This window comes from Symphodus melops, assembly GCF_947650265.1.
Source record: "Symphodus melops genome assembly, chromosome: 1".
In the NCBI taxonomy this organism is placed as follows: Eukaryota; Metazoa; Chordata; class Actinopteri; order Labriformes; family Labridae; genus Symphodus; species Symphodus melops.
The window spans coordinates 13,932,074-13,946,389 of NC_136691.1; the positions used below are offsets into that span (position 1 = coordinate 13,932,074).

Here is a 14,316-nt window from a genome sequence, read left to right on the forward strand (position 1 = left end):
GGAAAATGGCTTGAAGGGGTTGTTTGTGTAAAATGTTTTAACATATATTTTGCAACAATAATTTTCATTTTAGAAAGTCTCCAAAAATACACAAACTAAGTGGCTTTCTTTTTTTTTTTTTTGCCCAACTGGTGCACTGACTAATGCACGGCTGGCTTGATGTTTCATGCATGCATTGACGTGCACACACATGCGCACACACACACACACACACACACACACATACGCGCGCGCACACACACACAAAAACAAATCCAGAGAATATATTTACCCTTCATATCTCATCTAAACATCTACTTTAGGATTTTGGGGAAGTCCCCAAAGCAGCCAATCAGATTTAAAGGGTGTCCCAGGACAACCTCTGGATCAAGAGAGTTTATGTTCATGGTTTGAACATAGCAGTTAAACACAACAGAAGCCATCTTGAATTTCCCTCGGGATCAATAAAGTATCTGTCTGTCTGTCTATCTATCTATCTATCTATCTATCTATCTATCTATCTATCTATCTATCTATCTGTCTGTCTGTCTGTCTGTCTGTCTGTCTGTCTGTCTGTCTGTCTGTCTGTCTGTCTGTCTGTCTGTCTGTCTGTCTGTCTGTCTATCTATCATCTATCTATCTATCTATCTATCTATCTATCTATCTATCTAAAGTTAAAACCACATTAATAGTACATTTGTTGAATCTTAAAATAGTAAAAGTAGTAAAATAACCTCACACAGATTCGTTCATTTAAGCATTTTACTGTGTCCGCTTGACTAAAGCTGAACAAATAGTTTCGACCTCATTGTCCTTCAGGTAATAAAAATCAAACATTTCACATTTTCTCTTTCACATTTATTTGATTTGCTACGGCTGTAAATTTGTTTCACAAGTGCTGACTTGAAGTAGATTCATGCCAAAGAGTAAAAAGATTTGCCTTTCACGTTTCTCTGCGAGATAATACATCCAACACAATCAATAAGTCCAGACAAAAACGGAGTGCTGCTACAGTATAGTCTTAACTTACAAAAGAGAAAGAAGGAGAAACAACAGAACACAAAATAACAAATTGAAATAAACTGACCATTCTATATTAAATTAAAAAAATATATATATACCAAATTGTTTTTCAAACTGTTTCAAGAATAAAAACCCAGAAGTCATGATTATAGAAATTAATTGCTTTGCATTGCAGCTAGACAAAGGTGAAATACAAATCGGGGTCTGGCAGCAGACAGCAACTACTCCACAACCAAAGGGAATTCAATTACTTGGATGAATGCATAAGCAAAGTTAATGAGCAAAGCCATAAAAGATGCAATACAGAAAAAAAAAATACTTTTCAGCACATTTATAGTCGTGCTTGAGTATAAAAACCACAAAAACTATACCTGATGTTATGATTGCTTTTGCATCATTGTTTTCTGTGCGAGTGAAACATTTAAACGAAAAAGGGGGCAGACAGAAGTCATTAGGATGTGTGCCCTCATAATGCTACCCTCTTATTTAATTAGATTTCTACAAAAGGCGGAGCATGTTTGCTTTACACAGGAGTCATCAATGGGTCATCTGGCCTTCCTGTCTGTCGCCAGGCAGTTGTAGCCAAGACAATATTCATTCTCACCCTCTGCATCCTAATGCAGCATCAGTGCAATGTGTACCCGTGCTCCAGATGGTTGTGCTTCGTTGTAGGAGCCCGTGGCCCCAGATATAGCTATGGTTTTGACTTGACTTCATAATTTATCAGGCAGAAGGATAGAGAGCCACCAAAGGGTGCAGTAGATGGAAAAAAATACAAGCCGTTTACTAAGACTGGCTAATAAGACTGGTCGGGGTTAAGAGGTCTCCCACACTCAGGAACCTCAGAGGGACCCTCAGACACAGAATGTGTGATCACAATGATAAGAGTCTTATCAAGATGCAGTCCTCTCCAACATGTATTGCAATCACGAGGGGTAGAGGGATTGTCGTACAAGTAGGGAATTGATAAACAAAATGTTTGTTATGTTTTTTTCTCAATTCTGTCCCAGTAGCCTCTTGTTGACAGGTGTGTAATTTAGTGAAGTGTAATGATGCTATGACAAGGAAACACTTCACGTCACACTTAGCATTCACATGGAGCGCTGTAAACGGGTATAAATGCAAAAGCACAACTGTTGCATGGCAAACACACCTTGAACGAAACAAAACTGTTCTCAAAAGAAACCAGAATTACTCTTATTTCATTTCTAAATGTTCTGATATTTGACATTGTTCACATATCACTTCACCCATTAAAACAGTTCTTAACATGGGAAATTAACATGTTTTAATAACGTGCAGCTGGCAAAAAAAAAAGCTGTTTTGATTTTATAAAGGATAGGTAGAAAAAAAAGGCTCTAAGTGATCTGAGCTCAGTTTGTGAAAGAAGGCTACATGCAGCGCGTTAAATTTGAGTGTATTGTTTTGGATTAGTGGAATTCCATCTATTATTGACCTAGACAATATCATTATATGAAAGGTTAAATAAATGGATCGACAGATCCAAAATGATGACGTGCATTTCACATAAAATTTCTTCCATCGCCAAGAACACACGTCTTAACTTGATCCAATTTATCCCCCATCCCTCAGTGGCCAATTGAGAACAATATTAAGTTTGTTTGAAATACGTGATATGATGCATAGTGCTGCAGATGTACCGGATAGAATAATCGAAATAAGCTTTGATATATTTATTCCCAACTCAATTCCATCACCCTTCCACAAGGAGAACAAAAAGACAAAAAGAATCATGAATGCTCTTTACTTCAGAGATTTCATCAACAGTATTAGCAAAACCTACATCATCCTACATGTTGATTAAGTGCTCCTCTGACTGAGACAGCAGCTCCTTTGGACTCAAGGTGCTAACATCTATAATTTAGCAGGCCCTCCATAAGCCTGCACATAGACATTTAATACACTATTATAAGTCTGAATTATATATTTAAACCCAGGGAGAAGGTGACCTGGCAGACTAGTGTGGATAAGAGGCTGAAGAGCTCCAAGGTACAACTGCCCACTCATTCTATGTACCAATGTATCTCTCTTTTGTTTTTGTTTTTTTAAACAGAGAGGGGGCAGGATGGTAAATAATGTTGTTTACTGATAATTTAGAGGTGAAAATGTTGTAACGTGTTGCATATTACTGTAGGCTTTATTCATTTCAGGGACTTGGATTTGGAATGTGGATTATTGAAACAAAAATCTGCCTAATTGAAGATTCTTTTGTTAAGAGTATCTTATGGTGGTTATTTTAAATCACGACCAGTCGATTGGTGCTCCAAAATATATGAATTCCAACCAGTCAATCTTTTAAGGAGAGATATCAGGCTGTAATTCTGTGTTTTCAGATTTGTGTTTACATTGGGGCAACTTGTACCTTTAAGTCTCTAGTGTATCATTGAAATACTTCAACAATGCAACATGCTGTGCACCTTAATTCAACATGCAAAATGTGATCCCAGAGAAGTCTTCGGATGTCAGTGTAGTTTGTCAGAACTTCTTGGATGTATAAAGCATTAGCCCCACTTCCCCCTACATTTTCAGGATGTTGGATGTGGAACAGGGTTTTGTAACCAACCAGTGCTTTCATTTTCTGAAACGGTCTATTCGATATTACCACCCACTCCACAGCCAGCTGTGTGGAGGTGTTATAGCAGCCTCAGATCATACTTCTTATTCTAGCTTTATTTTCATTCTTTATATAACCAGTGGCTTCCAGGAAAGAAATATGCAATAACATTGCAGATGCAGACCTTCTAAAATGAGTTATGAACACTGGATTACTAAAATCTAGACTACCTGCTACAGATGCTATCTCCCACTCACACTGGGCAGACAGAAGGAGAGCGGAGACAACCAATCAACCCTGTATCAATCACAGTAATTGTGACAGAAATCCCTCACGAGTTTCCCTGGGAACATTGCCAACTGTGTGTGCATGGTTAAAGAGCTGCTGCTGGTGTTTAGACTGAAGTCTCTGCAGTGGTGGGCGGATGAGTTTTTGCTCCACCACTCTGTTGAATATTCACAGAACAATGAGTGATAAACTGTCTGAATGTGATAGCTGTAAATCTGGAATTGAACACATTTAGAGGCTGAACTGCCACGTCCTCCTTTGCACCATTATTATGGATTGATTCTAGTTTATTAAACAGCTTAAGAGAGGAAGGAAATGTGGGGAATAGAGAGTGAGGAAAGGCTTGCACTAAATGGTTGCTGTTTAGGAGTCAGACCTGCGACCAGTTCGTCAAGGACTGTGGACTTTACTACATAAAGCATCTGCTCTACCAATAGAAAAAAAAATGAGCACCCATTGTATACGTTTGGGGTGGAATCTCTAAGGGAGACACGATAGCATAGAAATCTTTTGGCATATGTTCTGGATCATCCACTTGCGTGTCAGTGGGCTTTGTCTTTATGCAGGAAAACAGTCTGTGTGGGATAAAAGAGATGAGACACATCACATCATATTTCAAAGCCAGAACTCTTTAATGGACAGCACATGACAATTTAGCTTTTTTTATTGAGCAAACGTTTTACTCTTAGATATCTTATCCACTATCGAAGATAATTTTTGATCTGACATGCACAGAAGAGTATGTCTTGGCTGGCATTATTTATCACTAATTGCTAGTTAAAACCTGAAAAGATTCCCATCACTCCCAGAGGGTATGATGTTCTCAGATAATGCCAGAAAAGTTCCAAGATTTACAGCACCAATCATGTAACCTTGCGTACAGGCTAAAAAATTTCTCTTTTCTGAGTAAATATCTTCATCCCAAATATTTGTCATTAATGAGAGCAGGTTGATGGATTGTTTGTTCAAAAATGGACACAGGCAGAGAAAAAATAGAGATTTCTTATTTAGCATCTTTATGGGAGATAAATTAAATGGGCAGGTTCACAACATTGCACCAAAACAGATGAAAGATAAATATGTAATTTTATTAATGAAATTCATGCCAAGGCTGCTCGTATCACATTATTAACATTTCAAGCAAATTTGAACCCCTCAGAGTTGCTTGGGGGGAAAAAACAGATAAACAACTCTCTGGTTGGACGTTGTTTTTTTTCATGATACAGTACAATAAAAAAGTATGATGAAAATGATGGAATCCTAATGACATGACTTCAATTACTCAGCTCTGGTCACCAATGTCAGGACCTCAGTTATTTTTTTTCAGAAACAAAGGAAAAATGGTGTGTCTAATCAGTGTATGAAGCACTATATGGCTTTAACTTTGTCAATCTTCTTGCTCTAAACCCCCATGTATGTCCCATCTCTGTTTTGTATGTGACCAGAGAGAGAGAGAGAGAGAAGTGTCTGCTGTTAGGTCTCTTTAAATGCATAATGTCGTAGTGCAACGCTTCTCTCCTTTTTTTTTGGTGCAGCTAATACTGTGGAATTCTGCTTTTATTTTTTGGTTTTGCTGCCTCTTGATAACAATCAAGGACATTAACAGGTGATCCTCCAAATCCGAAACCCTGAGTTTAAAATTCTGTGTGTACGGATCTGCGACTGTGGGAACTTGAGTGTGAGAGTAAATTAAACTTAGAAAAACAACTATAATAAGATGACATCTTATATGTCACAGAAAGTGACACATTCACATCTGAAGTTCTGAATTTTCATTTTTCTTGTGATTGAAGTGCAAAAACTAAATATTGTGCTACTAAATTATATACAATATCAACTTTACAAAGGCTATACCTGTATAAAGGAACATAAGAAATTCTACAGGGCTAGACACGCTTCTCTCCAGCCCGCAAATTTTTTTATGTATTCAAATGGTTATTTCAATATAGTTTTAAAAAATCCACTGCTCTCAATCTTTTTCCAACAGCCGTTCCAGATAATGTTAGTTACTCCATTCAGATGATGATTCAGATAGTTTTCAGAGTTGTTGCTGTCCAGGGTCCTTGTTCTCACCGCCGCTGACAGGCTGGTCTTGTGACTCGGCTGCTGCAGCACAAGACCTGCCTGGTCGCTATATTGTGGTTTGTAGAGATATCCAATTCGAGCACAAAATGATGATTTTTGTGTAATCGTTGGGCTGCTTTTCAGACAAAAAATACAGAGTTTTTCCGTCTCAGGGGAAAATGAGGGTGGGATGCACAACCATTCGAAAATACAACCAGGCTTCTAACGATGCAAAGCTTTTCATCAGGAGCCAAGGATAAGACACTAGGATTTCACCTTTGTAGGTTTACAGAATTTATTCAACAATTCATATAGTTGTGTCCTTGGATATGTCACAACTTTCAGTGAGTGCAGCTTACAAATTTTACAACTCAGACCGATGCACCAAACCGTTGGAAAAATATCCTCCGTTAGGAGAAACGAGCATGCTTTAAATCCATTGGACAGACCCACTTACAGCTGTATTGAATTTATCCGAGAGACTGGTTTGTCATTTATTGCTTAATGAGAAATGGGATAAATCTGAAAGATTTCACTGGAATAGATGACACAGACTCATAGCAGATGCTGGATCCTTCAGAAAGGAGCGATATGTGTGCAGTGAACTGCAGCATGACTACATTTTACATTTAATGAAGACATGAGTGCTCATGTCCCCTCAGATTTAGTAAGAACAGATAACGCATACAGTAAAGCTGGTCTGAACTGCTACAGAGGTGAGGTAGAGGGAAGTCACAAATATACGTATTTTATAACTAATCTTTTTATTGATTTCATACCCAAGTCCACGATTTAAAAACGCCATTAACTGTGCTGAAAGCGTTCAGTCGGAGAAACGGGGGGGAAAAAAAAGAAGCTCATGGGGCAGGGCTGCCACATGCTCAAGTTATTATCTGAATATCAAATGTTCTGATTAATGCAAAATCCTTGCACTGGGGATGGTGTACCAGATGGTTGACAAATAGAAAAAGGCTGGTTTCATCCCTAGCTCAAGTGCTTTTTTTATGCAGGTGTTTTTTTTTTCTTTTTAAGGATAATGCACTTACCACAGTCTCTTCAGCTGTTGCATTTCACTTCCATCTCTGTTTATAGTTTGTATGTTCAGTGGGGAACTCTGTCAGTCCAGAGATCCAGAGAAGAAGAACATGTGATCAAGTTTGAGTCATTTCTAATAGAGCCAGGACAACAAGGGGTTTCTGAAATTTTGACTAATTTTAAAGGGTTAAACTTTATCAAATATCAATACTGCAGCTGATCCAGTAATAAAATTACCTTTGTATGTGTAATCTACTCAACACAAGCTTCTTTCTTTAATATTTTATATGAAACAAAAATAGCATTACAAATGATATTTAGCATTTTTATACAAACTGGTATCTGGATCTATTATGGATCGTTTCCTGCTCAGCTATGTTGCTCGACTACATGTGCTGCAGGCATTACGAACAGAGTGCTAAAAGTATCTTTGTTGAGTACAGTTTGCAATTTAATCATTTACCTTGAGCGTCATTTTCCGCATTACTCCTTAAAAACGATACACAGCACACCAAAACAGATATGCAACAATATTTACGTGCATGCCTGTCATCACCGGACCAAACTTTGATGTTGTAATATTGAAGACGTTTTATATGAAATAAAAACTAATATGTATTTTTTTTCTGAACATAAAAGTAAAATAAGTTTAGTTAGTGTTGTGGTGGTGTTGTTGGGCAAAAATAGTCATAAAGAACATGATTTTACTCTTCTGAAGTACTGAGAGGAATCACTGGGCCAAACAAATTATATTACGTATGATTTTAAGTTTAATCAACTCAGTATTTTGTTTATGTGGCATTTCAACACAGTGGCAGCAGACGGCTGTTCAACAGTCTGGTTTTGCTCGAGGTTTCCATCTGACTTGTCGCTGTTATTTTGCAAAGTGAAACAAAGTGTTGTAGAGTGCTGTGCTCATGGTGGATTAATGTTAGTTATCGGTAAATAACAGAGACAATATTCAAGATCAGCTCCTTTATGTAAATTGGTATTTAATTTATGTATTTTTTTTTTATTTAAAATAACAAATAAGCTGATTTTTTTTCTTTACTTCTTCCACATTGGTGATTTCTGTTTAAAAAACAAAAAACATAAGGATTGTTTTTCCAAGGCCAACCAAAATACTGTACATTTTTAAATGTCTTAAAAGTGTTTTAAACTCAGACACAACAATGTGTTGGGAATAAAATCAAGGTGAATCATTTCCTGTTGGTTCACCTAACCCTAACCTCATTGAGTTCCTGAATCCAAAGCTTCCACAACTATTAACATTATTTATTTATTTATTTTTTAATGATTAAACCATTTTCTTCATCTTAGCAGTCTCCCCTGTGGTAAGCTGCACTCACTTTGATCTGAAGAATATTTTGCTAGCGTCGAGCAGAAGCTGTTTATGTTTGAGAATGTAGTCCAAATGTAGAAGAGCATGGCCTAACTTCTGTCCCTCACAGACTATCAGGCCGGCCTGCAGCACGCTTTCTTCTCACAGCAAGGGCTGTTTCTCTGCAGCAATGGTCCAACTGAACTAAAGACTAAGACATCACCTTAAGGTCATTTGCAAGAAGTTTTCCAGACAACTCTGACACTGCGACGAGAAAATGGCTGCATTCTATTGTACATTCTCTTCAGTAGGACAAAAGCTGACAGATGAAGATGTTCTGTTGTAGATTTTCTGATGGCTTCAGAAATCCTCAAAGCATAAATAAAAACAGGTCTACATACTTGTCATGACTGATCAGCTCCATTGACAGTCTAAATAAGTGATTACAGCATGCCACAGTTTGTCATCCATACCCCACTGTTTAAGATGGGTGGATGAGAAGCTCAAACAGAGAAGCTTTTCTCAGATCTAGCTTTGTGAGTGTGGGCCTGATCTCACCTGCTGGAGAGCAGAGAGTCTCAGGGGGGCAGAGGCAGAGGAAGGTCCCCTTGGCAGACCTCCAGTGCTCACATTTGTTCAAGCTTGAGTTGATAAAAAGAGACCAGATTTTCTGGGTTGTCCAGCACAAAAGTCTCGAACATTGCAAGTGTTCATCTCTGTGTTCAATGGTCAGCCTAAAGGCAGATTTTTAAGCTTTAATCTTCTTCATCAGGGCACAGTGCACTGATGTGACCCTGCAGCTGAGAGGGATTCAGTCTTTTGCTTTTGGACACTTCAGCAGGCCTAGTGCTTATCATCAAGGAGCCTTTTTGTTCTACTTAATGTTCCCTAATACTTTGCTCAAACATCAACATAAGTTGTTAAAAAAAGGAAGGAGAGGATGTTATTCCCCATTCTCTCTCTCCCAAGTGTGTCACTCTGTCCACTGTCCTGTCTTTAAAACGGGTCATAAAGATCCCAAAAATTATTATTCAAAATAGGAAAAGAAAAAAAGTAAAGGCAAAGCAAAACGAGAACATCTTGTTACCGCATGGAGTAAATGACCTTTAATGAGTTTGTGAGGATTTAAAGCTTATTATTTAATTCCAGTATCGTACGTAACAGCTGGTGAGCAGTGACGTTCTTCCATAGCAGGCTTTACCTCTAAAAATCCTTCTGTCACTTTACAGTATGAAGCCAAATCTAACAGAGGCCATGTCAACAAATAACAAATCTGGTCCTATAATTAACCAAAGCAGCAGATTACATATTGTATTATATTGACAAATGTTCTGCTCTAGAACTGGAATCTCTGTAAAAATCTGTAAATCTCTATGAAAGCTCAACTTTTGAGAATTGTCACTGTTATTTTCTCATCTTGTTAAAAAGTAATGATGAAAACATCTCAGACATATTGTATAAAATATAATATTGCTGTTTCATTTCACATTGCAGGGGTTTTTGATGATTATGGATTAGACCTCAAACAAGATTGAATCAGGCAACTGGATCAGTGAGGAACATAATTGGAAGGGACACCAACTTTTTGTGCTGAATCAAGAAAAATCCATTACACCTTGCTGATTTCTTTATTAAATCAATACAGTTCATTAAGGAGAAGATGCATATAAAGGAAAAGTCAGAGGCTTGACTGAGATACATACAGTTGTGCAGTGTGAAAAGGGAACATCGGCTCAATGTCTGAAAGATGTCCCTATAGGACTTGTTAGACCAAATTCATGTAGCTGACTTTCAGCTAGAGGCCAATTTACCACAATGCTCATGTATATAGAGTTACTATGTACAGTTAATAAAGTAGAGTATCATAGCTCATCCGAGGAAAACCAGATAATAAACTTGTCTAATTTACTTAATTGTTACCTTCAAGCTCTCTATTCCCTTAAACATCAGAATACATCACATTAGACTGAATGAATGCAGTACTTTAAGCAAATCATAGTGATTACATCACTGATGTCACTGATTAAAACACCAGTCTGACCATGTTTTGAAATTGCATCACAAATGTTAAATGCAACGTACCAAGGACATGTAATTAAATATTATTTATTACTAAATAGATGTATAGCTAGAAATGTAGCCCTCTTATGTGTCCTGCATTGGAGCTAACACTTCTTTATAAAGTAACACCAAACCACCTACTAGTCCTGTTGTACCCACAATCAAAGTAAAAGACAAAAGATGTCATGCTGTGCAACAGAGAGCGCTTCTATTTTCGCTTTTATTGAAAGAAGAAAGATTCCCTCTGTTCCTAGAGGAGATAGTTTTCTCAAATCTTTCTCTCAAACACCACAGACAGACACTCTCACACACACACACACACACACACACACACACACATAACTGCTGTGTAACTATAAAATACTGCAGGTTAGATTACACCAGAAAATAACCTGTCATGTACTAGCCTAAACTCATCCCCCAGTGAGGAAGCCTTTACTATCTAAACCAGTGTGTCTTTCTTTCTGTATGTGTTCCTCCACAATAAAGAGAGAAACAGTTTGAAGAACTGAATGTAGTGTTGTAGTGCTAGACCCACACGAGCCACAATGTGCTGAAGATATGATATCCATTTGCATTGGAAGAAACATAAACTTAGTTGAACTTCAACACATAGATTCATGCAGAACGACCACATTGAAGTTTAATTGCCGTTAAATATTAGAAAGAAATAATTAAATTAGAAGAAACTATTGATAACATTGTATTGCTGTTGTGTAATTAAAAGCATAAAAAAATCTATTTTGTTGTTTTTTGAAGTATCTGACTCTCTGGTTTACACATGCTGTATCATTTCGACAATTATTCAAAATGTTATTTCTGTACAGCAGCCTTGGGGGCTGAGAACTGAAACATATAGCCTCAGTATGGAGGCCACAGAGATGAGGGGATCAGTTGTCTTAAGTTATGTCCGGTATGTCTTGTTCAACCCGCCACTCTCTCACCACAGATTTGGTCACACAAGTGGTGAGTTTGCTTTATACCTCCCACAAGTTCTCTAAGTCTTAAGTCTTAAGGAATAAAAGTCTGAATCATTGTCTGTCGAACAAATGATGAATGATTCAGTCATTCATCAGCAAATCAGCCAGAAGTATAGACTCAGTTGGTTTCTTCTTTGAATCTGTTAACCCCCTCGCTCCTCTCCTTCTAAATATGCTAATTTCTGTCTTAAGAAAACAAACAAGAAGGAGCCCAAATGCCCAACTCCAATCAAGGCATATAGACCAATGGGTGACAACATGCTGGATACGTTCACCACGCTTGCACACACTGGCATGTGGAGAAAAAAAAAAACACTTTTCTGCTACTATTTTGATGCTATTCATCTAATTAAAAGGTGATCACAGTAATGTTTGAAAACGTTTGACCGCATTAAGCACAGAGCAAGAGGCTAAATATTGCACAAATCCAATGGTTCATAAGATAAGCATTCAGCATTTTCACAAGGTAGGAAATTATTCAAACACAAAAGCACACATCTTAGATAACATAACTTTTGTTTGTTTACAAAAAAACTCTACAGGGACACCTTAAAGCTAATTGTTGTTGAAATCAAAGAAAACACAGATCTACATTTTGCCCTGAACCCCTAATGTATAATGCCCTGTGGGAGAATTAAAAGGAAATAGAGTAAACACTGAAAATAATTGTTGAGTGTTAACTGAAAATTCAGTCTCAGTTTGCATAATAAATACATGAGGAGCTGAGCTGCCTGTAGCAGAAGAGCTTTCTTTTCGGAGGTCTTTGCATTGTGTCAGACTGTGGGCAGGATGGGGGAGACACTCTGCCCTTTGTGGTGTCAATGGTCTGCTGCTGGGAGGCTCCATAATGAGTCCCACTGTGTATTTTCCTGTTTATATCTGAAAAAGCAGCCGTGGGGCTTGATGATGCTTTTTTGGACTTGTTCATTTTTGAAAGTGGAAGTGTGTGGAAATATATGAACACTATGGTAATGTGCACACTTAACCTTTGAACGGCTATCGGGAGCCCTGCAGTTGGAGCATTACTTTGTTTCTAACCCACCTGATAACATGTTATGGGCTTCTAGTGAGGAGAAAAACTTAATTGGAACGAACAAAGCAGCTGAAAAATGTGCAGGATGTTTTCTCTCTCGCTTTTGCACATGAACATCCCTTTTCATAACCGCAGCAAGCATGTTTCTGTTTTAATGTAAACACACTTTCCCTACGTGCCCATGTCACGTTGCATCTCAGCAGCTACATGTTTATCACAGAAATCCAGGTTAATTCCAGTGGACTTGCGGGTGTGTGACAGTCAGTCCATTAGGTCTTGCAGGACACTGAACTCCCTATTTCGCCCGCCCAATCCCCTAAATCCTCTGGAGTGATTTGTACTATTGGCGATGCCAGTTGAGAGTGAAAATACTGCGGCTAATGCTTTAGCGCTGCAGCACCTAATATCCCCAACTGAGGCAGGCAGGGTGGTTTATTATTATCTAACGAATGAATTTTTTACAGTCAGGAATTGAGGCCAAGGTCAGTGGATTGTATGGGATTTGTGGCCAGTCTGGTTCAGGCATGGAGCCCAAACATGTGACGATACATATGTGTAAACAAACACAGCAGACGTTCATACAAAACTCATGGTCAGAACAGGTACCCCCCTGGTTTAGAGGAAAAACATTACATTCAAAAAATTTATCTGTGACCCAGGAGAAGCTTACCTGCCCGTGTCTTAAAAATAGGTTTATAAATTCACCCTGTATGGGATTCTTTAGAGACTTTGAGCGTCCTTGACCGTGCATGCAACGTTATGGATGATGATGCAAGAATCATACAACTGCATGCGTAACAGGTTATCTTATCAGCCTCTAATTGAAGCCTTCCTACATCATTCCTTTGATCGAAAGCGTTTTCTCTCTTACCTCATACTCCACATACTCCTCCTCCTCCACCTCATAAGACACGGTTTGGATCTTAACGTGTTCGCCATCTTCCAGCAGCTTCGCCTGAGGATCCTCCGTGCCAGGCGTGTCGGCCCCTGACGTGTTGGATGCCTCCTTCGCCTTCTTCTCTGTGAAGGTGGTCTCACAGCACTCGCTTTTGTATTCCTTAGCTTTGATGCTGCTGCTGTCCTCCTTATACAGGATAAAGTTTGGCCTGTAGAACGCCTCCACCGCCAGATGCAGAGAGGTGGCATCCAAAAGCTGCTGGGATTTTATCTTCCCATTGGTGTTACAGCTCCCTACGCTCCCTACGTCGCCATTATTCACTTTTCCTCCTCCCTCACCTACACCTCCTCCTCCTCCAGCAAAGTAATTGATAATATTTTCCTGGTACTGGTTATTTGGGAAGTCACCCCCATAACCGTTGACCATGTGCTTACTGTTTTTGTCCAACAATGGGTTTTGGAGCTCACTGAGATTCTCCATAATAACCAAGGCCAAATGATGAACAGGTGGGGCTTCTCTGTGACGTTAGGTAGTTAGATTTAATGTTTCAGGTGGAATAAGACAGGATGTGCTTCTCACTGGCCCTGCTGATGTAAATTAAAGTGTGTGGGTGACATTCAGCAGTGGGAATCTAGAGGGGAAACAGAAAAAGACAATTTTCAGAGTCAAAGTAAGAACGTCAGTAAAAATGTTATTTGATATCAGCAGGTAACAGTTTGCCCAACACTCGCTCACATAAGCTCAGTGTTCAGATGTCGTTTCTGCGGCAACTTTTACAGCATCTTGCCTGTGAAACGCTGCACCTGCAGATGATTTAATTAAGTTTGAATTGCTTCCTGACTCTCGATACAGTTACACACACACACACACACGCACGCACACACGCAACCTCAGATACCAGAGTAATGACAGCAATACATCAGAGCACGCCCCTTTTCATTAATAAATTGTGCTAGTTATTGCTGCATTGTTAAGGTTGTATCAGCTATAATAGCTTCGCTCTATGCAATAGATCGGTTATGGTGTCCTACACCTATAGGGCTCACAGGGCTGGAATGT

At 38.6% G+C, this 14,316-nt stretch overlaps 1 protein-coding gene across 1 annotated transcript in view; it reads right to left on the reverse strand.

The window, feature by feature from the left end:
• syndig1l (synapse differentiation inducing 1-like) overlaps positions 1-14,316 on the reverse strand; it is a 38,651-nt gene that overhangs the window by 17,353 nt on the left and 6,982 nt on the right. Inside the window, exon 2 of the mRNA XM_079367929.1 lies at positions 13,231-13,888. Coding sequence (XP_079224055.1) covers positions 13,231-13,737 — 507 coding nt within the window. The 5' untranslated portion in view covers positions 13,738-13,888. The remainder of the gene's footprint in view (positions 1-13,230; positions 13,889-14,316) is intronic.